The following is a 27,592-nucleotide window of genomic DNA, read 5'->3' as shown; positions in this document are numbered from 1 at the left end:
GTAAAACAGGCCGTTGCATTGGCTTTATTAGTCCAGTTTCCTGTGACTGATCAATTTGGCAACTTAAGATCTGAATATCAGCTACCCAACTTTATCAGAAGTTATCGTGAGCCTATTTGCAATGGGTTTACACAGCGGTAAATGCAGAAGTATTTTCTTTTTCGCTATGATCAGCTTGTCAAAAAATGACAGATACAAAATTGAAACCAATGATCATGACAATCGAGTGAAACTCCTGGACAACAATTGTGATTGTCCATTCCATATTGTCCATTTTACTTTGACCTGTCCTGTTTTTAGTAAATGTTGTTTGTTAACATGACAGTGCATTTTTTATTTGATTGGGTGCCACTTAGGTTCGGCTATTTGATCGGAGAAACCTGCATGATGTAAAAAGTGTCCGTCTCATTACATTGTCATGCATTTTATCTCCAGCCTGTAGGCTACAGAAAAGGCCACATACTCTTTCTGCCATATCCTATATCTGCTACATTTATGTTAGATTCATTTTTTTACAGAACTTTGGTGTTGCGCCACAACGATGCGTCTCTCCAACAGCACCCTGAAGAGGCGCGATGGGAATGGACAAGCAAAATATTTTGCACCCCTGCCTTTGACAAAGTGGGCACTGCTTATCACAGGGCGGCATCAACGCTCACCTAAAAAGCCCTTATGCCACTTGTGAGAAATTGCCATTGTTTTGGGGCAGAATTATGTGAGGTTTCATGTGTTGTTGTTGGAGGTGCGTCTTGGTCAGTTTAGCTCAGAAAATGCCGCCCTCGTTAATCTGCCGCCTTTGGCGGCTGCCTAATCCTGCCTAATGAGTTGGCCGGCCGTGGCTGTGTGTGTGTTGGAGACTGGGACACACTCACCATTGCTTTGATGTGTAGAGAAGACCCATGTGTGCATTGGAACAGCCCTTTGAAAGACAAACACACTGATTGAGAACGCATATACGACACACAAACACAATCCCAATGAAAACACAGTACACACACACAAAGGTTCCTGGAAAAATCACACGCATTCAGTAGCATCTTCTTGTCTGTGCATTTCATAGACTTATCTTCGGCCTACACCACTCTGATCAAACTAAGAAATATGCTTACTTTAACTCCACTGACCCTTACATGACATATGTTTTTTTGTCTAGAAGGGATACAGCTTTTGTCAAAATTGACTTTTCATAGCAGGTTCAGGAGAACTTATGCAGCAGGTTAGTATAATTAAAATAGCAGGTTATGATAATTAGGTTAAGGTTTGGTGAAGGGTTAGCTAAAATGTAAAAAAAAAACTAACAATTTATGTCAATTTGACAAAAGCTGTATCCTTCCTAGACATGACTTGCCATATTGGCACTCCTCAGAAGAAGCAGTCCTCGATAGGAATGAATGGAATTCTACAGTATTTCAATTAAATGTTTCAAAGCCCAAATTGCATGTATTTAAGTATTGTTGTTGTGGGGACAGTAACATTAATACTTCCTAAAAAATAAATACTTTAAGGAAAATATTTTTACATTTGTTATGTTTAGCTCATAATATATACTGAACAAAAACATAAACGCAACATGCAACAATTTCAAAGATTTTCCTGAGTTACAGTTCATAGAAGGAAATCAGTCAATTGCAATAAATTAATTAGGCCCTAATCATGACTGGGCAGGGGCGCAGCCATGAGTGGGCCTGGGAGGACATAGGCCCACCCACTGGGGAGCCAGGCCCAGCCAATCAGAATGCGTTTTTCCCCACAAAAGTGCTTTATTACAGACAGAAATACTCCTCAGTTTCATCAGCTGTCCGGGTGGTCGGTCTCAGATGATCCCACAGGTGAAGAAGCCGGATGTGGAGGTCCTGGGCTGGAGTGGTTACACATGGTCTGTGTTTGTGAGGCCGGTTGGATGTACTGCCAAATTCTCTAAAATGACGGAGGCGGCTTATGGTAAAGAAATTAACAATCAATTATTTGGCAATAGCTCTGGTGGACATTCCTGCAGTCAGCATGCCAATTGCATGCTCCCTCAAAACCTGAGACATCTGTGGCATTGTGTTGTTTGACAAAACTGCACATTTTAGAGTGGCCTTTTATTGTCTCCAGCACAAGGTAATGATCATGCTGTTTAATCAGCTTCTTGATATGCCACACCTGTCAGGTAGATGGATTATGGCAAAGGATAAATGCTCACTAACAGGGATGTAAACAAGTAGCAACAACTTAACAGCTAAGCAAGCAACGTTTTGACGAAAATGTGTAGGCTATACATTTAACATATCTTTAAAAAAACATCTAATGTAAACATTCCTCAGTGGTGTAAAGTACTTAAGTAAAAATACTTTAAAGTACTACTTACAGTGGCTTGCGAAAGTATTCACCCCCCTTGGCTTTTTTCCTGTTTTATTGCCTTACAACCTGGAATTAAAATGGATTTTTTGGGGGTTTGTATCATTTGACACATTTGATCATTTTACACAACATGCCTACCACTTTGAAGATGCAAAATATTTTTTATTGTGAAACAAACAAGAAATAAGACAAAAAAACAGAAAACTTGACCGTGCATAACTATTCACCCCTCCAAAGTCAATACTTTGTAGAGCCACCTTTTGCAGCAATTACAGCTGAAAGTCTCTTGGGGTATGTCTCTATAAGCTTGGCACATCTAGCCACTGGGATTTTTTTTCAAGGCAAAACTGCTCCAGCTCCTTCAAGTTGGATGGGTTCCGCTGGTGTACATCAATCTTTAAGTCATACTACAGATTTGACTAGGCCATTCCAAGACATTTAAATGTTTCCCCATAAACCACTCGAGTGTTGCTTTAGAAGTATGCTTAGGGTCATTGTCCTGCTGGAAGGTGAACCTCCGTCCCAGTCTCAAATCTCTGGAAGACTGAAACAGGTTTCCCTCAAGAATTTCCCTGTATTTAGTGCCATCCATCATTCCTTCAATTCTGACCAGTTTCCCAGTCCCTGCCGATGAAAAACATCCCCACAGCATGATGCTGCCACCACCATGCTTCACTGTGGGGATGGTGTCCTCGGGGTGATGGGAGGTGTTGGGTTTGTGCCAGACATAGTATTTTCCTTGATGGCCAAAAAGCTCAATTTTAGTCTCATCTGACCAGAGTACCTTCTTCCATATGTTTGGGGAGTCTCCCACATGGCTTTTGGCGAAAACGTGTTTGTTTATTTTTTTCTTTAAGCAATGGCTTTTTTTCTGGCCACTCTTCCGTAAAGCCCAGCTCTGTGGAGTGTTGGCTTAAAGTGGTCCTATGGACAGATACTCCAAGCTTTGCAGCTCCTTCAGGGTTATCTTTGGTCTCTTTGTTACCTCTGATTAATGCCCTCCTTGCCTGGTCCGTGAGTTTTGGTGGGCGGCCTTCTCTTGGCAGGTTTGTTGTGGTGCCATATTCTTTCCATTTTTTAATAACGGATTTAATGGTGCTCCGTGGGATGTTCAAACCCAACCCTGATCTGTACTTCTCCACAACTTTTACCCTGACCTGTTTGGAGAGCTCCTTGGTCTTCATGGTGCCGCTTGCTTGGTGGTGCCCCTTGCTTAGTGGTGTTGCAGACTTTGGGGCCTTTCAGAACAGGTGTATATATACACTGAGATCATGTGACAGATCATGTGACACTTAGATTGCACACAAGTAGACTTCATTTAACTAATTATGTGACTTCTGAAGGTAATTGGTTGCACCAGATCTTATTTAGGAGCTTCATAGCAAAGGGGGTGAATACATTTGCACGCACCATTCTTCCGTTATTTATTTTTTAGAATTTCTTGAAACAAGCTATTTTTTTCATTTCACCAATTTCGACTATTTTGTGTTTGTCCAATACATGAAATCCAAATAAAAATCAATTTAAATTACAGGTTGTAATGCAACAAAATAGGAAAAACGCCAAGGGGGATGAATACTTTTGCAAGGCACTGTAAGTTATTTTTTTTGGGTATCTGTACTTTATTATATATATATATTTACTACTTTTACTCCACTACATTCCTAAAGAAAAGTGTACTTTTTACTCCATACATTTGCCCTGACACCTAAAAGTACTCATTACATTTTGAATGCTTAGCAGGACAGGAAAATGGTCCAATTCACACACTTATCAAGAGAACATACCTGGTCATCCCTTCTGCCTCTGATCTGGCCGACTCCCTAAACACATGCGTAGTTTGTAAATTATGTGTTGGAGTGTGCCCCTGGCTTTCCGTAAACAAACAAAAAACAAGAAAATCGTGCCGTCTGGTTTGCTCAATATAAGGAATGTGAAATGATTTATACTTTGACTTTGACACGTAATTATATTTTTGCAATTGCATTTACTTTTGGTACTTAAGTGTATTTAAAACCAAATACTTTGACTTTTACTCAGTTAGTATATTACTGGGTGACTTTCACTTTTACTTGAGTCATTTTCTATTAAGCTATATTTACTTTTACTCAAGTATGACAATTGGGTACTTTTTCCACCACTGATATTCCTATATAACCTACCTTTTTAATTTGTTTTACTCTTACCTCTGATGTGTTTCCATCGTGAAAGATCATTTTGGTGTGGTTTTTCACCTCTGTCCACATTTTTGCATGCAGTGTGTTGTTGTTGTCAGAATGAAGCGCTCCTCATTGCTGCTGGTCGGTCGCGAGCTCACCTGGGGGCGTATTCACTAGGAACCCAACTGAACGAAACGGGGAGGGGCCTGAATTTGTCCAATACATAAACTCGTTTTCGTTGCAAAACGTTTTACGTTTGGAGTAAACGGCTTCCGTTTGACGTTTTTGACTAATGATTACACCCCAATAAACACTCTCGGTCGCATGGTTGCTTTGCTTCCCAGAACATTTTTCATCAGCTGACGTCGGTCTTCAGCCCAAGGAAGGAGAAAGGTGTTGAGTGGTAGTGTTATTTCCTCTCAGACAGGTGGTCTGGAGTAGGACTAGGTAGGGTGAAATAGTGGAATGGGTGTTTTTTTTTTCGAGAGGGCTAATAGTTGGCAGGGAAATGTTCCTTTTTCCCAATTGTGTATTATTGTATCAAATAATATTGTAATGACCCGCCTGGGTCATAAAGGAAAAAGAGAACACAGGTTTATTCCTAAACTGGGCTATTGTTCAGGCCACAGCCCACGCCGCTAAATTCCGAACGTACACAAATATACCATGTCAAGTTAAGGATCACCCTCATAGGAGCAGGTCAGGGTCCCAAACAGAAGAGAGAGAGATGAGACAGTAACCCCTATTTATGCATTTCAAAACCCAGCGGGATTACCCATCATACCCCCGCAACCTTTCCGTCTGTCCTGGCATATTTAACCCCTCCTAGCACCCATGAGAACAATAACACACCCACGAACACAGAACACAATACCGGGTTGTTACAATATAATGTAGGCATGGCCTCACACACCAGTACAGTAGGTAGCGGTGTATGCACCTAAAAGTTGGATGCGATCTGCCAACCAAATCCCAAAGAAGACCATCTAAAATGTATCATTACGCATACATTTTCCACACTGCTATATAGGTTGTTATCTTGCCCAGTTACTTGGTTTATTACAAAATGACAACTCTACATTTTATAACACTACATTTTACAACACAATGATAAGCAGGAAACAGGTGTTCAAGGCATGTTGTATTTTATCTAGGAAAGATTAGAAATTCTGTAAACAGTTTAAGCAAAATTAATTTTCAAAAGAGATGATACAGTTTCAATGTTTGCTTCCAATTTCAAGAGATGTGCTATTTAACAAATACATGACAGTACATCTTTTGCCACACTAATTTTAAAGTGGAGAAATTACTAAAAAAGCTGCAGTTCAACTTTTTGAACAGCATTTGTTATAGAATTTAGCACAATGTTGAAAACATTTACAGAAGCAAATTCCTCAGAGCTCACATAGAGCCCCACAGTGGAGGTGTCATAATACCTATAAAACATAGCGGTCGAACAGGAAAATGGTTCCAATAGTTTTTCCGGCATTCATTTTCCCCACAGGTTATTTTAGAAACACTTAAAATAAGGGCTGTGTTTTGTGTAGGCTTACCCTGGCGTAACGTTTTGATAACTCGCTCTGGATAAGAGCGTCTGCTAAATGACTAAAATGTAAATGTAAATGTAATAACTATGTATCGCTCTCTCGGACAAGGTGACTTATCAATATATTCGGCTCCATTTACTCTCAGATTCGAAAATGCTAATTAGCATCAAAGTAGACATTATGCAAGACTACAAATCCCTGGAAGCTCCTGCACATCTCTAGTCGACAGCTTTGGTAATGGTATTGCGTCAATTTAAAACTTGCACAAGACAGTTCACAGAATTGTCAATTTAAAGTCCTTTTGCCAATTTATTCAGTACAATATTTAGCTATTATTAGATAGTTAATCCAGAGATTCTTACCTTTGCCTCGATTCGGCAGTCTCGTCCAGATCATGGCATTTGTAGTTCTTTATGATAGCCACATTAGCAGCTAATTAGCATGTTATTTTTGGGGGTAAATACAGGCGAATGTATTGATAAAAGCCACCTTGTCCTAGAGATTTACACGGTTATCAAAACGTTACGCCAGGGTAAGCCTACACTAAGCACAGCCCTTATTTTAAGTGTTTCTAAAATTAATGGTGTAAAAATTGGAAACATTTCCTTGTTTGACCGCTAGGTTTTATGGGTATTATGACTCATACTGTGGTACTCTAAGGCAACTGTTTTCTTTCACCCATGGTTTATGGCTCATTTACATGCTAATCGAAACTAGGAAACTCTCGACTTGCTTACTTGCACATGTGCCACGTTAGCAAGTCGGACATTTTAGAGTTCCCACTAGCACATGAACGCGGCATAATTTGGGGAGTTGGACATCATAAGCATGTACAAGGGTCATAGAAGTATCTTTCATTGGAAACACTGGGGTCAAATTACAAATCTGTTTGCCCCACTCAAATGAGAAACAGGTTTCAAGATAAAACATTATATGGAGAGAATATAGTCCGCCTACTATTGCACAGAAGTTGTGACAAAGCAATAAGAGCAGTTCAAGTCTCAGACTAATTAGGTCTTTGCACACAGTCACATAAACACAATTACAAATACACACACACAACCAGGTCATACACACAAAATAAAGCAGCAAGATATACTACACCTAAAATATCAAAGGCCTCTCTTCATCTCACTTGTTCAACAACACATCCGCTGGGGTCTGGGAGCACAATGAAAATCTGAAGCCATTTCTGCTAAAAAAAACATCCAAAGTCAAATGTGTATGTTATAATACTGATCACAATGAAAGAAGTGATGTCTGTGAGGAGTGTGTTGTGCACACAAAGCTGAGCCTGTTGTGCACACAAAGCTGAGCCTGTTAAATGAAACAGAATTCTTTGATAGAAATGTTTATGTAGAACACATACGATTCAGTGTTATGCTGAAAAGGGAATCTAGTCTGTTCTATACATTACATTTCTACCTGAAACATTACAAGCATTGCTCCCCATGGAATAATAATCACAGGTGGTAATTTCCTTGTTCCAAAAGTGAAGTTAACTACCCAACATGTGTTGTCATGATCATTCAGCCTCCTGTAGCTCAGTTGGTAGAGCATGGCGCTTGCAACGTCAGGGTTGTGGGTTCGTTTCCAACGGGGGGCCAGTATGAAAAATGTATGCACTCACTAACTGTAAGTCGCTCTGGATAAGAGCATCTGCTAAATGACTAAAATGTAAAGAGTTTAAATCCAATCCAGATGTAGTATGTTCACACTGCCAACAAGGGGCAGAGCTGCAGACATAAGACTGCAGCAGGACACCTAATTGTGAATGAGGAACCCATTGGTGGGTGGGTCCTGGCTGTTTCATCGTGGGCCATGTCTTAAGACTTTGTCCAGACTAGAAACACAAAAAAATTCAAAAAGCTTTAGAAGGATTACAAAGTCGAGGAGCCCTTCCAATAGGACACTTTCCTAACACATACTCATACGTAGGGGGATTTCAATCTAACCCATACTTCAATAAGGCTTTGTCTATCAATGAGAATCTGTAGACATCACTACACACTGCTCTATAAGTAGAGGCTACGCCATTTAGTTCAACATAAGCTCATCCGCATGTGCTACAATACCAATCAACTTGTGAATTTGAAAAACCTGGGAATGTTTCAAAGTTTTCACATCTTCATATTGAGAACAACAACACAACAATATGTAACCTTAATCAAAACACAACAATATGTAACCTAATCCAATGAATGTCCTGTGAAAATGAGCTTTAAAAACAAACTCAGAGGATTTGATCATGGAGTTCTGTTGTCTCAGTCCCAGTTATATAGACACTTCGCTCACTCAACTCACATTACACTAAATGGAATTACTCCGGGCTACACAGACGCCCTTTAAATACAGAATTGAACATACCTGAACTACGAATGTGAGGAAATACTGTCATCTACTGGACAGAGGAAATAAGATGTCACTACCATACCTTAATGAGATCACAAGCTGATCCTGTGAGTTACTACATTGAGCACAGAGGGAGATTGTCAGGGTTTCTTTAAAGCCAAGCATAAGATCAAAACTTCCAGAAAGCTGAGATCAAACTCAGATTAAGACTCTGATGCAGTCTGAATTCAGGAAACGGTTTAAGACATTTTGAACAACAAATCATCAAGATACATCAACACGTTATTGATTATTGACCACGTCCTGGCTGGCTATGAACCTCCTCAAAACACCTTTTGAGCGGTTACAATTAAGCAAATAAGTATGATCTTTTTTCCCGATGAAACTCCCCCCCACCAGTCAGCATGTAGAGAGATTCCAGAGATCCCACCCACTCCCCCCGACCTCCCAGAGACTGAGTGGAAGTTGTAGAATGAGTAGAAAGGCCAAGAGAGACGTGTCCAAGAGGACAGTCCAGCAACATCACATGACCTCACAGCATGAGTTCTGCTTCCGTGCCTGTTGGATAGAAAACACAGAAAAAGTGACTGATTAGCAATATCAATTTCACACTGAGAAGGCTACCTATGTAATGGAAATGAGTCTTAATAAAGAGTTTTGATAAAGTGTTGCAAATGAAGTTGGGATAAAAGTAGCCCATGTTTAATCTAAGATGCTGTGATTATTTTAACTGGAGAGCTCAGTCCACAGTCACTACTCACAGTCTTATAAAAGGCTTTAGACTGGTTCCCCAGGTGTTCAGACTTCTGTACCAGATCATCCAGCTTCTCCCCTCTCTCCAACAGAGACTCCATGGTGTTATGCTGCAGAGACAATCACAGCACAGTCCACTTCATATACAGCATCCTACCAACCACAGGCACTAACAGTGTTTGACATGCAGTAGTGCAAGCTTCCTACACTGGGAAAATGTTATGAGCTTATCTAAAGTTTCCCCATTATGTGAGCTGTTTTGGAGTTGTAAGGGAGCGTCGACTAAAGTGTCTCACCAAAATGATTTTTGTCTCGTCTAGCTCAGCCTGCACTTTGGTCATCGCATCTGCATCTCTGGGGTTCTGAGGAAAAAAACACAAATTCTGTCAAACCTTCACAATCATCCAAGAAGAAACATGAAAGATTCAAAGTAGGGTTGGTTATTCAAGTGTTCTTTTATTGATCTATTTAGTAATTTACTTGTACATACATGTGCAATGTATGTTATGTGTCTATTTTAGAGACAGGACGCCATGTGTACCTGGTATTTGGCCAGGTGGATGTCCAGGGCTTTGTAGTTGATGGTGTCTGGGTTTCCAGATGGCCAGTCTATACTGTCCACTTGCCTGGAAAACTCCTCTAGCACCTGCATGATCAAACATCAATCTATTACATTAAACATAAAGCCAAAAGGGCCTGGCGAGGAGCAATAACTTTGGAAGAAACCTTGACAGGAACAAGACCCAGGCCAGAGTAATATTCTTCACTTGTTGCTAAGGAGGTAATGCATCTCTCTGCAGTGTACCCACTTTGTCTAGTAGTGTGAAGGCGACTCTTTGGGGGTACTCGCTGTCTGCTATCACCACTGCACTCAGACTGTCATTCCTCACATACACATGGCACAGGTACCCTAGAGGGAGGAAAGGGTAGGAATTATAGGTGTGTCCTCACATAACAAATAAAAAAACTCCCATATGTTATAGCCCAATGTATCAGGGCTTAACCTTGTTCTTTGACTGAGGCTCGGCTGCCGTCTGCAGAACGCTCCACAATCAAGGCGCTGGTGAAGGTCATGAACTCTTGGACACTGCCAAAACCAAACACACAGACAATGGTGAAAACAGTGTTCTTCTTATGAAGTCTAAACCCATGACAGGTTTAAGATAAGCTATTATTATTGACAGGGGTGTCATCTTCGCCTTCATCTGCACTGATGTACAAGAACTGGACAGGTGAAGTATATGCCTAGTCGGAGTCCTTCGCACATTGCTTTCATAAATCCTGTCTTCAGATCAGTGTAGATGGAGGGAAGGAACCCCCTTTAGACTACTGAGATGCACCCCAACCAAGGTGCCAAGAGGAAGACCCACCTGGAGCGCTGGAAGAAGCTGAAGGAGGAGAGGTCATAGGCGGATTTGAGGAGGTTGGATTTAGTCGCTCCTTTGTGGAGGACGCTGAGGCTGTACAGCTTCATGATGACGCAAAGACAGTCACAGGGTTATGATTGGCGTGTCCCAGCGCAGCAGCCTAAAATCAACAACTACTACAACCCCAAGGCAAAGAGGTCTCAATGCTTACCTGTCAAGAAAGGGACACAAATTCAAATCACATGAGCCAAGCCATCCGTCTAGCCACGGTCTGTAAGATAGCATACTGTCTACTACACACATATTCTATAATACAAACGATTGCTAAACTAGCTAACGCTACCACGATAGACTAACGTTAATCGACATGTAGATACCGTTTTCGACATATCTCTGTTTTGCTTGCTAGCTAACGTTAGCACAATTGTTGTTGTTAGCTAACCTATGTGCCAACACCGATGGCTCAAGTTCCCTTGTCGTGCTTACTTACCAGAGAAGACTGCACTAAACGGTTTGCTAACTGTTGAGAATAAAATACCAACTGAATTATTCCATAATAACTAGCTACAGATCGTTCACTATTGTTATCAGTATTATGGTCAGTTGGTTTCCTTTTAGCCACACCAACCACGTAACGATTGAAGCAATGTCCCACAGGATAATTGTTCCGGAATGCAACACGGCCTCATCACAATTCTGTGTACATTTCCTACTTCCAGATCACTTGTGCTTGAGGTATGAAAAAAGTAAGCATAGGCCAAATAAAGCAAATGTTGTGTTGCGTGTAGGCTTACAGTCAGAATTTTTTTTACGTATATTTGCTGAGCGGAAAAAAAATATAAAAAAATCATGCAAATACATGGGACACAATGTATATTTTGTTTTTATAACTGATATATGCATAGGCCTAGTCTTCACAATGTCAGCCAGCAGCAGGTAGGCTATTCTTATTTCCTATATTATCTACAATCCCAGCCGCCCAACCCATTTTACAGATCTATTTGTGACTATATAACAAATAGTCAACTATAGGTACTGGCCTAAATGATGATGCCTAGTGTTTTCACGTATTTATTTTTTCTATAGGCCTATTGTAACGTGTCAACAACATAGGCGGCAGGGAGCCTCAAGATACAAAAAGTACTTTAATTTCTAAACGGTAAAACAGACATACATGAAAATACCCTCAAATAAAATGTGACATTCTGTACTGTCGCCTCATATAAAACATTTGGGGCTCTATTTTGACAAACTTAATGCAATGGTAAATCTAAGCGCTGGTGGTAGAGCTATAAATCAGGGGGTGTGTCTGAAATATTTGTACTATTTGTACAGACAGAATTAGGAGCGCAATAGCTGCCGGTGGCTCAATGGCCAATCAAGTAGTGTTCCATGGCTTAAAACTGCATGTGTTTGTCTCAAGTTCTGTAGGTTATTGACAGTCTTTGCGTTGTCATCAACTCCAATTCACCTGGGGCACGGAATGATAGCAAAAACATATTTGGAGTGTTGACAGTCAACATTGTTGTAATTGGTTTCAATAGGCCTTTACACATCACACTTCTCCTCAAATAAAAAAATAGTAGGCTCCCGTAAATTGTATTGCATGTGTGAGGCATATTCTCATTCTTAAATAGACAGTGACCTATAGACCGGGTATAGGCTTTGCCATTTCCGATTTCTCACCACCCTCATTCGTTGTTTTCCTAAGTAATTTTGCTTCATTTAACAATTTCCTCCTGGCCACTTAACTCAGTGCTAAGTGTTTTCCATACTAGAAGTGTGCAGATAAATTATTGACTCCCAGGGCAGCGGATTGAAAATGTTGGGCATGGAGACAGTGAAGGAAAGCTATTGTGAGCATCTGTTGACGGGTTGGTTGTGGCAGGATGAGGGGTGTTTTCCCCCCCTTTAATAGGATCGTTTTGGTTGCCATAGATATTGAGAACAAATTGCCGTCTAGTTAATGAGATGTAGGCTGAGAGCTTTGGAGGTGAATGTGATATTGTTTTCTCAAATGGAAAAGCAATACAACATTTATTTTTGGATACACATTGAGGTTACTTGGATGGAGATTATTCGAATGTTACTGCTACATTTTTGGATCTGAGGATCATGGTGAGAAGGACTTGATTTCATCTGAGGTTGAAGAGTTTGCTTTTGGCCAGTGCACTTCTGTTATTGATGGCCGCAGTGGATGCGTCATGAACTGCAAAAGCGCACGAATGAAGATTTTTTATTTATTTAGGACTAGCCTATACAGACTTTTCCAGGCATTTGAGTGAACACTTTTAACTGAAATAGTGTTTGTTTATTTATATTGGCCTATAGTGTGTATTATTTTACAGAATAACTAGCCTAACAGCAGACAAAATGTTGACCACTGAGGAACTGGTTGGACATAAATGATTTGGACACTTGTCAAACACGTTCAATAGGCCTGTATTCACAGATTAATTTTAAGTTTAATATTTATCTTCACGGTTTCTACGTTCTTTATGTAGCACCTTCAAGACAAACCGCTACTTTTTAACCTGCTCTTGTAGCCCAACTAGACAACACGCTTAAATTCCACAGCAGACAGCACCCATGACCGGCAGGACATGTATGATATGGATCCTCATACGATGGATAAGGTAAAAATATTGTGATAATCTTATCCATGTAATGGAAGATTCCCTGAAGGGCCCCTTTAAGTTGCCCTATTTAGAAAGTCTCAGAAATCTCACCTCATTCCAGGGCAAGGGAAAACCCTACTTTCTAGCAAACCGAGTTTTAGCAAAAGTCCATGAAAGCATGAAACAGTGTATCAGATAAGGTGAATATGAAAAATGAATTATTAGGCTATTTAGATTGACTTGCCTACAGCATTTAGCATTCTAAATGTGGCATTGTACAAGTAGTACTATTTTTGTTTTACTTTTGAGAGATGACTCGCCATATTTTGATTTTGAGAAGGTGGATGTGTTAGCTGAATGACTGTAGACAGTTTTCATGATGAAAAAGTGGGTGGTTTAGTCAGTGGTCTTATCTGAGGAGTGAGGCAGGTGGATGGAAGCCTCGCCCATCAGGCCATCGCCTCCATCAGGCTATCTCAGCAAACAGCACAGTAGGAGAGCTCTAACTGGGTTAAATTAGCCATCATAATCAGCTATGGAGAAGTACTTGGCACACATTCAAGTTCCATCCACAAAAAGACCTGACACAAATCAAACATGGATGGATTTGTCAAACAGCAGCATGCATGTGCCTGTGTGTGTGTGTTACAGTAACACCTATAGCATAATTGCCCAGGGTTATACAGGCAGGTAGAATTAAGGTAATCACCTCTTTTCTGACTTATGTTGCAGATGTGCATGTTGGGGGGGCTATTAAATTGAACTTTACACACAATAAAACATATTCTTCATGTTTGAATTCATAATACAGTACAATGATTTATTACACAATATTATACTGATAAAGAATAAGGAATGTTTGAATGAACTCAATCTCTTATTATTGTGGAGACAGGCCGAGTCATATATCATCTGGACTTGTGCCAGCCTCCATGGAAGATCTTTGTTCAGGCAGCTTTGTTCATGCATGAACTACCAATTAACTTAGCTAATTCTGGTTTTTGTCTTTGAGATTCTTCCTGTAAGTGCTAGATAAATTAAAGCGCTATTTAAATTAAATCCATGATTAATCTCCTGATAAGGCGAGTTGTAGTTGACACAGTGTTCGTCAGCCTGTTGGTAAGGGTGACTGTTGCATTTACTCTGAAACCAGGAGATCAGGCCATTCAGGAAAGGGTCACCACAGCTATTTTTGGAGCGTTTTTTGACACAGTACCATCGGTCATGTCTAAAATTAAACCTTTCTGGGTGATAAGCACAGGAGACCTTTGGCTACAACGCTTCATTATTGATTTTATCGGCCATTCAACTTTGCAGTGCGCTAAATTTAGATGCTTTGACATCTAATATTGATCTAGTTAAACAATGACTAAGACTTTGAATACAGCAATATTACACTCTTTATACCAGTGTCTGATCTGCCTCCCTAATGTGAAGATATCTTAGGACTGTAGGTACACATATACAGGTCTACTGTAAATCATGTGCTTGTGAGAGGCTTCTGTTGAATCCAATGAAATAGGTCACACCTTTGCCACGTTTTCTAAGCAAAGACAGTAATCTATGAATTTTCTATGTTAATGACCAAGGTCAAATGACCATGTTACCCATTCTACTAAACAGACAAACCTTCAAGTCAGGTCATTCATGCCATCACATGGATACAGAGTGGAAATTAACGAAGGCTACTGGTACTAGAAATTCTGTTGAATAGCAACGGTAATAGTTAGCTGTATGTCTTTTCAGAGGTTTTAGTTTAGATCAACTTTACCCTATCTGATTAGGTTTCTTTTTTTTTTGCCTGCTTTTGGGTTTGTCATTACACATGTGAAAGATTTGGTCACTCCAATACTTTGCGGTTCAAATTGACCTGTGGTGATAATTCACATTCTATATTGTTGCAAGGTACAGTGCCTTCAGAAAGTATTCACACCCCTTGACTTTTTCCACATTTTGTTGTGTTACAAAGTGGGATTAAAATAGATTTAATTATTTTTTTAAATGTAAACGATCTACACAAAATACTCTGTAATGTCAAAGTGGAAGAACATTTTGAACATTTCTAAAAAATAATATGAAAAATAAAACACTAATATATCTTGATTAGATAAGTATTCAACCCCCTAAGTCAATACATGTTAGAATCACTGTTGGCAGTGATTACAGCTGTGAGCCTTTTGGTTAAGTCTCTAAGAGCTTTCCACACCTGTATTGTTCAACATTTGCCCATTATTCTTTTCAAAATTCGTCAAGCTCTGTCAAATTGGTTGTTGATAATTGCTAGACAACCATTTTCAGGTCTTGCCATAGATTTTCAAGCAGATTAATGTCAACTCTGTAACTAGGCTACGCAGGAACATTCACTGTCTTCTTGGTAAGGAACTCCAGTGTAGATTTGTCCTTGTGTTTTAGGTTATTGTCCTGCTGAAAGGTGAATTCATCTCCCAGTGTCTGGTGGAAAGAAGACTGAATCAGGTTTTCCTCTAGGATTTTCCCTGTGCTTAGCTCCATTCTGTTGATTTTTTATCCTGAAAAACTACCAAGTCCTTAACGATTACAAGCATACCCATAACATGATACATCCACCACTATACTTGAAAATATGGAAAGTGGTACTCAGTAATGTGTTGTATTGGATTTGCCCCAAACATAACACTTTGCAGTATTACTAGGGTCATATTGTCTTACATATCGTAGATATCATCTGACCACATGTCCTTGGCCAGATGGGATGAAGGGTTAGGGGGTGGGCCTTTGTGTGGGCCGCCATCTTCTCCGGCCAGCCCACTTTACCAGAGCATAAAAACAGCTGAGGTCCTCATTCAACTGCATTTACAGTTCACTGACTCTGCATACACACACACACACACTCATGCCAGACACACACTCACCACACACCACTACACACGGCAAGTGATTTAGAAAGCTAGACAAGATGCTGTGCATCAACTCCTACACGGGCCAGATGGGGACGATGCCTTGTATCCTTAGCACTGTGCTAGAGACAGTCCTCATGGTAAGATACACATTTCTGAAGAGTTTAGGTCCGAATTTCTGAATAGTCTAGTTTTGGTCTCCAGTCTAGGTCTGAACCTCTGAATAATCTTGTTTGGGTTGGGTTACTTGAGTTGATTTGTACATTATTGCCTTAATAATGTTTATAATTGGACTTTCTACTCTGCATGAATGTTGTCTGAATTAACTCAAGTCTTCACACACATACTGCTCCATGTTGTTTGAGAGGAAGTTATGGGTGAGAAGCTTTGTCAGATGTTTAGTTTACTACTTTGTCCTATTTGTGAAATACCTGGATGAAACTGTATCTTGGTGGTGAAATGTAATTCAGAGCAACCATAACACCATCTCTTTCAATTTATTACATTTTTTATTTGATTTCAATGTTTCTGTTTCCACAGATGACATTTTAGATGAATAAAAATAGAGAGAGAAAGGGCTGAAGTTAAACATTAAATAGATCTTCATTATCCTTACCCTTACTGTCATTTTTTCACACTTTACTTTACTGTGCTTTGAGTTCTGTACTCTATTTATGACGTGCGTATGTAAAGTGTCCTTGGACTTGAGAAATGCCACACCTTAAGTTCCCTTGGGGAAATAATGTTATTCTATTCTATTCTAAAGGTATTCCATGACTGAATAGTATGATGGTTATTTGTGGGGGCTTGCTGTGACCCTGTTCGTCCTTTCCTCCCCAGGTGGAGCAGATCCTGTCGGAGTTCAGGCTGAAGAAGGAGCAGTTGAAGGAGGTAATGAAGAGGATGATGAGGGAGATGGACCGGGGACTGCGCGTAGAGACGCACCAGGAGGCCAGTGTCAAAATGCTGCCCACCTACGTCTGTTCTACCCCTGAGGGATCAGGTAGAGGCATATACCTCATTTATTCAATGCTTTCTTGTGAAATAACAATGTAAATGCATGATAACTAGGCTATTTGTACTAAATGGGAATTAATGAGAGTGATGGCACATGAACGAACATTACATTTCTTATTAGATTTATTTTATATTCAATTTGTAGTGCCTTAAAAAAAATAAGATATGCCACAATGAGATAGAAAAATATTCTTATTCCAGAAACCCCTGCTGTGTGTGTGTGTGTGATCTTATATGACACCCTTCTGTGTGTTGCGCTTTGTCAGAGGTTGGTGATTTCCTGGCCCTGGACCTGGGGGGGACTAACTTCCGTGTGATGTTGGTGAAGGTGGGGGAGGATGAGGAGAGGGGATGGAAGGTGGAGACCAAACACCAGATGTACTCCATCCCAGAGGACGCCATGACAGGCACGGCTGAGATGGTGAGAGTGCAGTGTACTTAGAAGGGTTCACTCAGAACTGCACTGTGTTGACTAGTGTAATCAGTGTCTCCCATAAATCATCATGCCTCACCATCCTCTCTCTCCCTTTCTCCTTTTCCCTCCATCCCCTCTCTTCTCAGCTCTTTGACTACATTGCAGAGTGTATATCAGACTTCCTGAACAGACAACACATCAAGCACAAGAAGCTTCCTCTGGGTTTCACATTCTCCTTTCCTGTACGACACGAGAACATAGACAAGGTTTGAGATGGACTAAGTACAAGACCTGCCCAGTGTTAGAGACTTCAGATTAGAGATTTGACCTGCGAGTGACTATCTGAGTATCTGAGTTAGTGTCTGAGCCCTGCTACCAACCCTAACCCTCTGTGTTCCCCCCAGGGCATCCTACTGAACTGGACCAAAGGGTTCAAGGCGTCTGGAGCAGAGGGTAACAACGTGGTGGGACTACTGAGAGATGCCATCAAGAGGAGAGGGGTAGGATTGTCACTTCAGGATTAGTATTCTATGTTTCTGATACATAGAATAATATATATGCTGTGATAGATATGCTATGATACATTTGTAAAACATGCGTAGGAGATTCATGCAAATAGAGCCGTACTGAAATGTTCCTTTACTCTTCAGGACTTTGAGATGGACGTTGTTGCCATGGTGAACGATACAGTTGCTACCATGATATCCTGTTACTATGAGGACCGCAGCTGTGAAGTGGGAATGATTGTGGGTAAGGACGCACACACACGCACACACACATCCACTTATCTCCTGTTACCTACCATCTCTCTACCTCTCTTTAAAGCCAACTATGTTGGTATTTGTCTGTAATACGACACACAAATGTCACGAGTTACAAAGCCAGAACCCAGAAGCAGACCAGGACAAGGTAAGTTGAAACGAAGGTGAGTGTTTATTTACAAATTCAAGAGTGATGCTGAATAATCCAGGGAACAGAGCGGGCGGCGTTGATTAGTTGTTGGGGGTGCAGTGGTTGATCCCATCATGGCTCGGCAGCCGCCGACCACCAGGCAGAGGTTGGATGAAGGTTCCGGACGAGTGACTGCAGATGGAACAAAACGGAGGTAAGTAAACAACAAACCAACAAGGTGCAAAAACAACAAAACTACCGCTAGAAGCTCTAAGACTGATACTCTGGTAAACCTACTGTTCATGGCTAACGATCCGGCAGGGAATGGATGTTAGGCCAGAGCCTAAGAAGGGTGATGATCAGGACCAGGTGTGCAGATTGCTGATGGGATGCAGGTGCGGAAATCAAGAGAGCTCCCCGGAGCGTTCCAGAACCCTCGGGAAACTGGAGATCCCGAGCAGAAAAAACTAGTCCACAGACAGGACCCGACTCAGACTGCCGGGATCGTTACAGTACCCCCCTCCGACCAACGCCACCGGGCGGACTCCCCGGAGCGCCAGGATGGAGGCGGTAGAAGTCACGGATGAGGTCAGCATCTAGGATCTGTCGCCGCGGAATCCAACTCCTCTCTTCAGGACCATACCCCTCCCAGTCCACGAGATACTGGAAACCCCGGCCCCGCCCGTCTGGAATCCATGATCGTCGCACCGTGTAGGCAGGACCACCTCCGATCATCCGAGGAGGAGGAGGAGGAGGCGGAGGAGGCAACAGAGGACTGAGGAAAACAGGCTTGAGGCAGGAGACATGAAAGGTGGGATGGACTCTGAGCGTCCTCGGGAGTTTGAGTCGAACTGCCACCGGATTGATCACCTTCTCCACCACAAACGGACCAATGAACTTCGGTAACAACTTCCTAGACTCAGTCCGTAAAGGAAGATCCCGTGTGGCCAACCAGACCCTATCTCCGATGGTGTAGGTGGGAGCGGGGATCCGGCGACGATTCGCCTGGAGCTGATACGGTCCGAAACTCTAAGGAGTGCCTTTCTGGCCCGATGCCAGGTCCGGTGGCAACGATCGAATATGGGCCTGAACAGAAGGCACTGAGAGCTCCTTCTCCTGAGAAGGGAACAAGGGAGGTTGGTAGCCATACAGGCACTGGAAGGGAGACATCCCAGTGGCAGATGTAGGGAGAGTATTGTGGGCATACTCAACCCAAGGCAACTGAGAGACCCAGGAGGTGGGGTTGGAAGAGGCCAGGCAGCGTAGCGTGGATTCCATCTTCTGGTTGGCTCTCTCCGCCTGACCATTAGATTGGGGGTGAAAACCAGATGTGAGACTGACTGTAGCTCCAATGGCCAAACAGAAGGACTTCCAGACAGCAGAGGTAAACTGAGGGCCACGGTCGGAAACGATATCACTGGGCAACCCGTGGACCCTGAAAACCTCCCTAACCAGGATCTCGGACGTCTCCGAGGCAGAGGGAAGCTTGGCAATTGGCACAAAGTGGGCGAACTTGCTGAATCTGTCCACGATAGTCAGAACGACCGTGTTCCCCTCAGAAGCGGGCAACCCAGTGACAAAGTCCAGGGCCAGATGCGACCATGGTCGCCGGGAATAGGAAGGGGGTGAAGTAGTCCAGAGCTGGGCCGATTGGTACCCTTATTCTGCGCACACACTGGACAGGCAGCAACATAACCCCGAGTATCCTCGGCCATGGCAGGCCACCAAAAAGCGTCTGCGAAGAAACGCCATCGTCCGAGCCACGCCAGGGTGACAAGCCATCTTGCTGGCGTGGGACCATTTGAGGACCGCAGAACGAACCGACTCAGGCACAAACAACCGACCGGGTGGACCGTGACGGGACCGGGCTGCGTCCGAAGAGCCGCCATCACCTCCTCCTCAATCTTCCACCTAACAGCTCCCACGACGCAGTTCCGGGGAGAATTGTCTCGGTCTTGGACCCACTCTCCTCCGTCTTGGAGAACATCCGAGACAAGGCGTCCGCCTTGCCGTTCTTAGATCCAGGTCGGAACGTCAGGGAAAAAATTGAATCGTCCGAAAAACAACGACCACCTGGCCTGAACGGGGAGTTGAGACGTCTAACCCGATTGCACGTAAGCAAGATTCTTGTGGTCCGTCCAGACAATAAACGGTTGCTCCGCCCCCTCCAACCAGTGGCGCCACTCCTCCAAGGCAAGTTTCACGCGAGAAGCTCCCGGTTACCCACATCGTAATTCCTCTCCGCAGGCGAAAGGCGACGAGAGTAGTAGGCGCAGGGATGGAGTTTACTGTCCGTGGAGCATCGCTGCGACAGGATGGCGCCAACTCCCACATCAGACGCGCGTCCACTTCAACGACGAACTGACGGGCCGTGTCCGGTTGAGAGAGAATCGGTGCGTTGGTGAATCGCCTCTTCAAATCCAGAAACGCTCGATCCGCCTCGGTTCCACTTGAAGCTCCTGATACTGGAAGTCAAGGCAGTTAACGGAGCAGCCACACGGCTGTAATCCCGGATGAATCTGCGGTAGAAATTCGCAAACCCCAAAAATCTCTGGAGCTGCAATCTCGTACCGGGCTGGGCCCATTCCAGAACCGCTCCTAACCTTCTCTGGTCCATCCTAATCTCTCCCCTGGAGATGATGTACCCGAGAAAGGATGTCGTGGTGGGCGTGAAACTCGCACTTCTCGGCCTTCACGAACAGGCGATTCTCCAACAATCGCTGCAGAACCTGCCGGACATGCTGGACGTGGTCGGAAGGTTCCTTCGAAGATCAGAATGTCATCCAGGTAAACAAACACAAAGAGGCCGATCATATCTCTCAGGACGTCGTTCACCATACTCTGGAATACCGCTGGAGCATTGGTCAGTCCAAACGGCATCACCTGATACTCGAAGTGACCCATCGGTGTATTGAAACCCGTCAACCACTCGTCTCCCTCTCTGATCCGGACCATGTGATACGCATTGCGTAGGTCTAGCTTGGTGAACACCGTAGCACCCTGTAAGGAGTCGAAGGCAGAACTCATCAAGGGCAGGGGATACTTGTTCTTGACCGTGATGTCATTCAACCCCCGATAATCAATACACGGTCGAAGAGAGCCATCCTTCTTACCCACAAAGAAGAATCCTGCCCCCAGGGGTGATGACGAGGGACGAACGAGACCAGCAGCTAGGGACTCCCTTGATGTAGGTCTCCAAAGCCTCACGTTCAGGGCGGAGATACTGTATAACCTTCCCTTGGGGTAGACAGCTCCAGGGAACAGGTTGATGGCACAATCATATGGTCGGTGGGGAGGGGAGTGACAGAGCCTTCTGCTTACTGAACACTTTCCCCAAATCGTGATATGTCTCGGGAACCAGGGACAAATCTGGGGGGTTTAGCCTCAATCACCTGACTGGGAACCGAATGGGGACAGGCAGTCTTGAGACAGTTAGCATGACAATCAAGGCTCCAACTCGTTACCTTGCCCGTCACCCAATCGAACGTGGGATTGTGTTCCTTCAGCCAGGGGTATCCAAGGACCAGAGGAACATGGGAAGACGGCAGAATGAAGAATGAAATCATCTCCGAATGATTCCCGACAACAGCATCTTAACCGGTTCAGTCCTCATCGTGATACGTGCCAGACTACTGCCGTTCAGAGTGGTCGCTTCAATGGCTTCCGGCAATTGCTCCTTGGAAAGCCCCCAGCTGTTCCACCAACTCGGCATCAAGAAAGCTTCCATCGGCACCTGAATCGATAAAAGCGTTAATCGCTAAGCTCTGATTCCTGTTCACAAGGGTAGCCGGGAAACGGGTCTGACAGAGGTACTGAGAGGTTGAAACTGGCTCGCTAAAAGTCCTCCCAACTTTAGCGAGCCGGGCAGTTTGACGACCGCCGGGAACAAGTGGAGATGTAATGTCCCGAGCTACCACAGTAGAGGCAGCAGTTGGTCTTACGTCTATGTTGACGCTCCTCCTTGGTTAACCCGTGCCGCCCCCCACTTGCATGGGTTCAGAATCGGGAGAGAGGACCTCTCCACTAATCCTTTGTGGTGGAGAATGATCGACGTGTTCTGGTCCACCACCCGACCCGACTGGAACCTGAGAAGCTGATCGGTTGGACGGAACCCATTGCTTCTCCCTCCTTCGCTCTCGGACTCGATTATCCACCCGAATAGACAAGGCTACCAAGCTGTCCAGGTCACTAGGCTCCGGATAGGAGATCAACTCATCCTTGAGCTGCTCCGACAGACCCTGGTAAAGGCCGCTTGCAGAGACTCCTCATTCCACCCACTCTCCACAGCCAACGTCTTGAACTCGATCACGAAGTCGGCCACGCTGCGAGTTCCTTGGCGAAGCGAAACAGGCGCCTAGCTGCGTCCCTCCCTCGGACGGAATGGTGAAGAGCTTCCTCATCTCGGCCGTGAACCCCTGGTATGAAGCCATGCAGGGGATCCTGTCGTTCCCAAACGGCTGAAGCCCACTCCAGCGCTCGACCACGCAGCAACTCAATCACAAAGGCTATCCTAGCCTTGTCTGTGGCATAAGAGTAGGGCTGTAGATCGAACACTAATCCACACTGCATAAGGAAGGAACGGCATCTTCCCAGCTCCCCCTCATATTTATCCGGCGTCGGAACCTTGGGCTCACGGAAGGACACAGCTCCAGAAGCGGCAGGCGAGATGGGTGAAACCGGTAGTGGATCCTCCACCGGACTCTTGCGTTGGTTCTGGACCTCCGTCAGACCGGTAGAAAGGTTCCCGAACTGACAACGCGATCTCCTGTAGTACCGTGCTATGATGGCCCAACATCTTCTCCTGATGGGTAATGGCATGGCGAACAGAGTCCAGGTCCGCTGGGTTCATTACTGGCCGGATCGTTCTGTCACGAGTTACAAAGCCAGAACCCAGAAGCAGACCAGGACAAGGTAAGTTGAAACGAAGGTGAGTGTTTATTTACAAATTCAAGAGTGATGCTGAATAATCCAGGGAACAGAGCGGGCGGCGTTGATTAGTTGTTGGGGGTGCAGTGGTTGATCCCATCATGGCTCGGCAGCCGCCGACCACCAGGCAGAGGTTGGATGAAGGTTCCGGACGAGTGACTGCAGATGGAACAAAACGGAGGTAAGTAAACAACAAACCAACAAGGTGCAAAAACAACAAAACTACCGCTAGAAGCTCTAAGACTGATACTCTGGTAAACCTACTGTTCATGGCTAACGATCCGGCAGGGAATGGATGTTAGGCCAGAGCCTAAGAAGGGTGATGATCAGGACCAGGTGTGCAGATTGCAGATGGGATGCAGGTGCGGAAATCAAGAGAGCTCCCCGGAGCGTTCCAGAACCCTCGGGAAACTGGAGATCCCGAGCAGAAAAACTAGTCCACAGACAGGACCCGACTCAGACTGCCGGGATCGTTACAACAAATCAAATGTAATATGACCATTGTCCTGTCCCCAGGTACTGGGTGTAACGCTTGTTACATGGAGGAGATGCGGACAGTGGAGCTGGTGGAGGGGGAAGAGGGGAGGATGTGTGTGAACACAGAGTGGGGGGCCTTCGGAGCCAACGGAGAGCTGGAGGAGTTTAGACTGGAGTACGACAGGGTGGTGGATGAGACATCACTCAACCCTGGACAACAACTGTGAGTTCTGGGCCTTACTCTGTCTATCTCAGCACAATGACCTAATTAGGGCTTCCTAAGTTTAGGGGGTGTTACATTCTCCACTGGTGATAAAACTCACATGACTGTAAGTCGCTTTGGATAAAAGCGTCTGCTAAATGGCATATTATTATTATTATTATTATTATCGTTCTATTTGTGGTAGTACCTAGTTTCTCTTGTGCAGTATTGTCTGCATGTGTATCCAGACATGTATAAATGTGTCCATTCTTAGAAGCTCAAAGTATGTGAGAGTCTGGAGAGTTTCTGAAAGAGCTGTACTTTCTATGACACAATGCACATTACATTTAAAATTTTAGTCATTTAGCAGATGCTCTTATCCAGAGCGACCTACAGTTAGTGAGTGCATACATTTTCATACTGGCCCCCCGTGGGAAACAAACCCACAACCTTGGCGTTGCAAGCGCCATGCTCTACCAACTGAGCTATATGCAGCCTGAGGATGAGCACAGGTGGAAACGTGCCTCTCTCTCTCTCTCTCTCTCTCTCTCTCTCTCTCTCTCTCTCTCTCTCTCTCTCTCTCTCTCTCTCGTTCTCTCTCTCACCTGTCTACCACACTGAGGATGAGCACAGGTGGAAACGTGCCTCTCTCTCTCTCTCTCTCTCTCTCTCTCTCTCTCTCGTTCTCTCTCTCACCTGTCTACGACACTCACCTGACACTAACCTGCAGCCTATATGTGGTCACTAGGTAACTCTCTTGTTTTCCAAGCCGTGGCTAGTGGCATCCCAGTCTCTATACACCAGGGTCAGATTAATGAGCTCCTGTCCAGCGCTAGCTAATGTCAGCCAGGCTAATGGCTGTTTACCGTCTGCTCTGACAGCCCCTTCACACAGGCAACCGCTGAGCTGAGCCTCACTCACCCTAGCACTTTATCTCTCTCTCCGCTCCACAGCGACAGCGAGACGGAGAGATTGCTCTCCTGCTTTTCAATCTCTCTCTTTCTTGTTTCTCCCCGGCCTAGCTGGGAAATGATGATGATAGGGATGTCGTTTCACGTGTTGTGTGACGCATAACTATTTTTCTCTCTTTCTCCATCCACATGCTCTGCCCCGCTGCCTCCCTCAACTCTCCCTTCTCCCCTCCCTTCTCCCTCCCTCTCTCTACCTTCCTCTCCCCCCTCCCCTCCATCGCTCTGTAGCTATGAGAAGTTGATCAGTGGGAAGTACATGGGAGAGCTGGTGAGGCTGGTATTGTTGAAGCTGGTGAACGAGGAGCTGCTGTTTAACGGAGAGGCCTCTGACCTACTGAAGACTCGTGGCAGCTTTGAGACACGCTACGTCTCCCAGATAGAGAGGTTTGGGGTCATAACACAACAATGAAATTAGAATTACAACTGCCAACACTATTACAATGACATCAACACAGTTACAACTCTTTGTGTCAGTGACTGTCTTCTGTCCGAGACAGTAAAGCTTCCCTCAGTAAGTCTTAAGTGTGTGTTCTCTCCCTGTGTGTTCCTCAGTGACTCTGGAGACAGGAAGCAGATCTACAACATCCTGTCTACACTGGGCGTGTTGCCGTCGGAGCTGGACTGTGACATAGTGCGTCTAGCTTGTGAGAGCGTGTCCACGCGGGCAGCACACATGTGTGGGGCAGGGTTAGCCGGTGTCATCAACCGCATGAGAGAACGCCGCAGCCAGGAGGTGCTGAAGATCACTGTGGGCATCGACGGCTCCGTCTACAAACTCCACCCCTGGTGAGGAGGGGGGAGGAGTCACCAAGTCTATAACATACAAATAATGTTAGTCATATCTAGTGACGATGTCATGCTTTTTATTCTAACCCTGATATTAATCTCCCTCCACAGTTTCCAGGACAGGTTCCACAAAGTTGTACGGGAGCTGACGCCTCACTGTGACATCACCTTCATCCAATCAGAAGAAGGGAGTGGCCGGGGGGCGGCACTTATCTCGGCAGTAGCCTGTAAGATGGCAGCGTGCATCCTGACACCGTGAGAGTCTTAACAGCCTCCCAGCTCTGGCCTCCTCTTGAAGCTTTCACAGAGTAAAGCCTCACTCCTCATTGGTGAGAGATATGTGTGTGAATAACTCACTGTACATAAAAAGAACCCCACCACACAGCACACACAACATAGAAAACACAGAGACAGATTAAATCAGTACTTTTCCCTGTGAACAGTATTATACAGATGTGTTTTTGAACCGAGGAGCCTCTGTAAATTCGCTGCAGTCCCACAATGCATAGGTGGTATGTCACAGCAAGTCCTGAACCCTTGTTTAAACATGTTCTCAAGCTTCCACTGATTGCAGGTGTTTGAAGCTTGATTAATACTGTAATATAATGTTCATGTGAAAAGGATTGGCATTGATTTATAACGTCAGTGTGTTTTTTTGTTTGATGCTGTCTGTTTAATCCAGAGATGCTACCGTATATAATTTAAAACTAAAGGATTGTCCGTTACAAATGTATTGCAGTGTAGTCTTTCATTTACTGTTCGTGGGAAATTGTATTTATAAAAGCTATGTATCTGTGATGAGCGTAAAGGTCTTAATTCCTAATATGTATATCTAAGAACGAGAATGTGCTTCGTAATGTGATTTTTTTGTTGTTGTAAATAAAGTTGCTGAAACATAAAAAGATTGAATGTATTTTTTGTGTGTCTATCATCCTTGAAAAGGAAGGGGCCAAATAATAGAAGTGGCTTTGCTGTACGTGACCACATGCTCTGCTGTCATAACGAACTGTCAAGTCTCTGTTTCTGTTCAGTAAAATGAATAACGCACACAACGTTTCCACCAAATGCAACTAAATAGAACTGTAAACTACAGCCATACTCATGGGTAACATGTTATCTCAGGGGAGATTTTATTGACTACTCACATTGCGTCACATAATAGCCACAATCATCTACAGTGGGGAAAAAATGTATTTAGTCAGCCACCAATTGTGCAAGTTCTCCCACTTAAAAAGATGAGAGAGGCCTGTACTTTTCATCATAGGTACACGTCAACTATGACAGACAAAATGAGATTTTTTTTCCCAGAAAATCACATTGTAGGATTTTTTATGAATTTATTTGCAAATTATGGTGGAAAATAAGTATTTGGTCAATAACAAAAGTTTCTCAATACTTTGTTATATACCCTTTGTTGGCAATGACACAGGTCAAACGTTTTCTGTAAGTCTTCACAAGGTTTTCACACACTGTTGCTGGTATTTTGGCCCATTCCTCCATGCAGATCTCCTCTAGAGCAGTGATGTTTTGGGGCTGTCACTGGGCAACACTGACTTTCAACTCCCTCCAAAGATTTTCTATGGGGTTGAGATCTGGAGACTGGCTAGGCCACTCCAGGACCTTGAAATGCTTCTTACGAAGCCACTCCTTCATTGCCCGGGCGGTGTGTTTGGGATCATTGTCATGCTGAAAGACCCAGCCACGTTTCATCTTCAATGCCCTTGCTGATGGAAGGAGGTTTTCACTCAAAATCTCACGATACATGGCCCCATTCATTCTTTCCTTTACACGGATCAGTCGTCCTGGTCCCTTTGCAGAAAAACAGCCCCAAAGCATGATGTTTCCACCCCCATGCTTCACAGTAGGTATGGTGTTCTTTGGATGCAACTCAG

General features: G+C 44.0%; 2 protein-coding genes and 1 long non-coding RNA gene across 5 annotated transcripts; 1 reads left to right on the top strand and 2 right to left on the bottom strand.

Moving 5' to 3' along the window:
* Positions 1-1,906: 1,906 nt before the first annotated feature.
* Positions 1,907-5,200, bottom strand: LOC121584222. Its single transcript, XR_006003683.1, has 3 exons — positions 4,530-5,200; positions 4,131-4,214; positions 1,907-1,935 (listed from the first exon to the last, which is right to left on the bottom strand). It is a non-coding gene; the product is annotated as an uncharacterized LOC121584222 (long non-coding RNA).
* A 3,423-nt stretch (positions 5,201-8,623) lies between these two features.
* On the bottom strand, positions 8,624-11,189 carry LOC121585090 (synaptobrevin homolog YKT6). The gene is made up of 8 exons (XM_041901447.2): positions 11,012-11,189; positions 10,525-10,732; positions 10,159-10,241; positions 9,964-10,064; positions 9,696-9,800; positions 9,451-9,516; positions 9,163-9,264; positions 8,624-8,959 (listed from the first exon to the last, which is right to left on the bottom strand). Exons 2-8 carry the CDS (start codon positions 10,626-10,628, stop codon positions 8,924-8,926), a joined length of 597 nt encoding a protein of 198 aa, XP_041757381.1. The 5' UTR covers positions 10,629-10,732; positions 11,012-11,189; the 3' UTR covers positions 8,624-8,923.
* Positions 11,190-12,522: 1,333 nt separating this feature from the next.
* Positions 12,523-26,604, top strand: LOC121585089 (hexokinase-4). Of its 3 annotated transcripts, none has more exons than XM_041901446.2 (10): positions 12,523-12,639; positions 16,856-17,018; positions 17,299-17,453; positions 17,594-17,713; positions 17,852-17,947; positions 18,098-18,197; positions 23,781-23,964; positions 25,143-25,298; positions 25,467-25,700; positions 25,812-26,604. In XM_041901446.2, exons 1-10 carry the CDS (start codon positions 12,637-12,639, stop codon positions 25,957-25,959), a joined length of 1,359 nt encoding a protein of 452 aa, XP_041757380.1. In that variant the 5' UTR covers positions 12,523-12,636; the 3' UTR covers positions 25,960-26,604. The 3 variants fall into 3 exon arrangements, with proteins under 3 accessions (XP_041757380.1, XP_041757379.1, XP_041757378.1); XM_041901445.2 differs by lacking the exon at positions 12,523-12,639 and adding an exon at positions 13,059-13,157; XM_041901444.1 differs by lacking the exon at positions 12,523-12,639 and adding an exon at positions 15,955-16,155.
* The last annotated feature ends 988 nt before the right edge of the window (positions 26,605-27,592 follow it).

This window comes from Coregonus clupeaformis, chromosome 16 (assembly GCF_020615455.1).
Source record: "Coregonus clupeaformis isolate EN_2021a chromosome 16, ASM2061545v1, whole genome shotgun sequence".
Classification (NCBI taxonomy): Eukaryota; Metazoa; Chordata; class Actinopteri; order Salmoniformes; family Salmonidae; genus Coregonus; species Coregonus clupeaformis.
The sequence above is the reverse complement of the archived record's forward strand: the minus strand, read 5'-3'. Positions and strand labels throughout refer to the sequence as shown.

What these genes read in the sequence shown, in the direction of transcription:
- LOC121585089 (XM_041901444.1), top strand. Translation starts at nt 16,075, where the DNA reads ATGCTGTGCATCAACTCCTACACGGGCCAGATGGGGACGATGCCTTGT. An exon ending in ATGCCATCAAGAGGAGAGGG is followed by an intron (nt 17,948 to 18,097) that starts GTAGGATTGTCA and finishes TTTACTCTTCAG; the next exon opens with GACTTTGAGATGGACGTTGT. An exon ending in CTCAACCCTGGACAACAACT is followed by an intron (nt 23,965 to 25,142) that starts GTGAGTTCTGGG and finishes ATCGCTCTGTAG; the next exon opens with CTATGAGAAGTTGATCAGTG.
- LOC121585090 (XM_041901447.2), bottom strand. Translation starts at nt 10,628, where the DNA reads ATGAAGCTGTACAGCCTCAGCGTCCTCCACAAAGGAGCGACTAAATCC. An exon ending in AGCCTCAGTCAAAGAACAAG is followed by an intron (nt 10,065 to 10,158) that starts GTTAAGCCCTGA and finishes TCCTCCCTCTAG; the next exon opens with GGTACCTGTGCCATGTGTAT. An exon ending in CTAAAGCCTTTTATAAGACT is followed by an intron (nt 8,960 to 9,162) that starts GTGAGTAGTGAC and finishes TCTATCCAACAG; the next exon opens with GCACGGAAGCAGAACTCATG.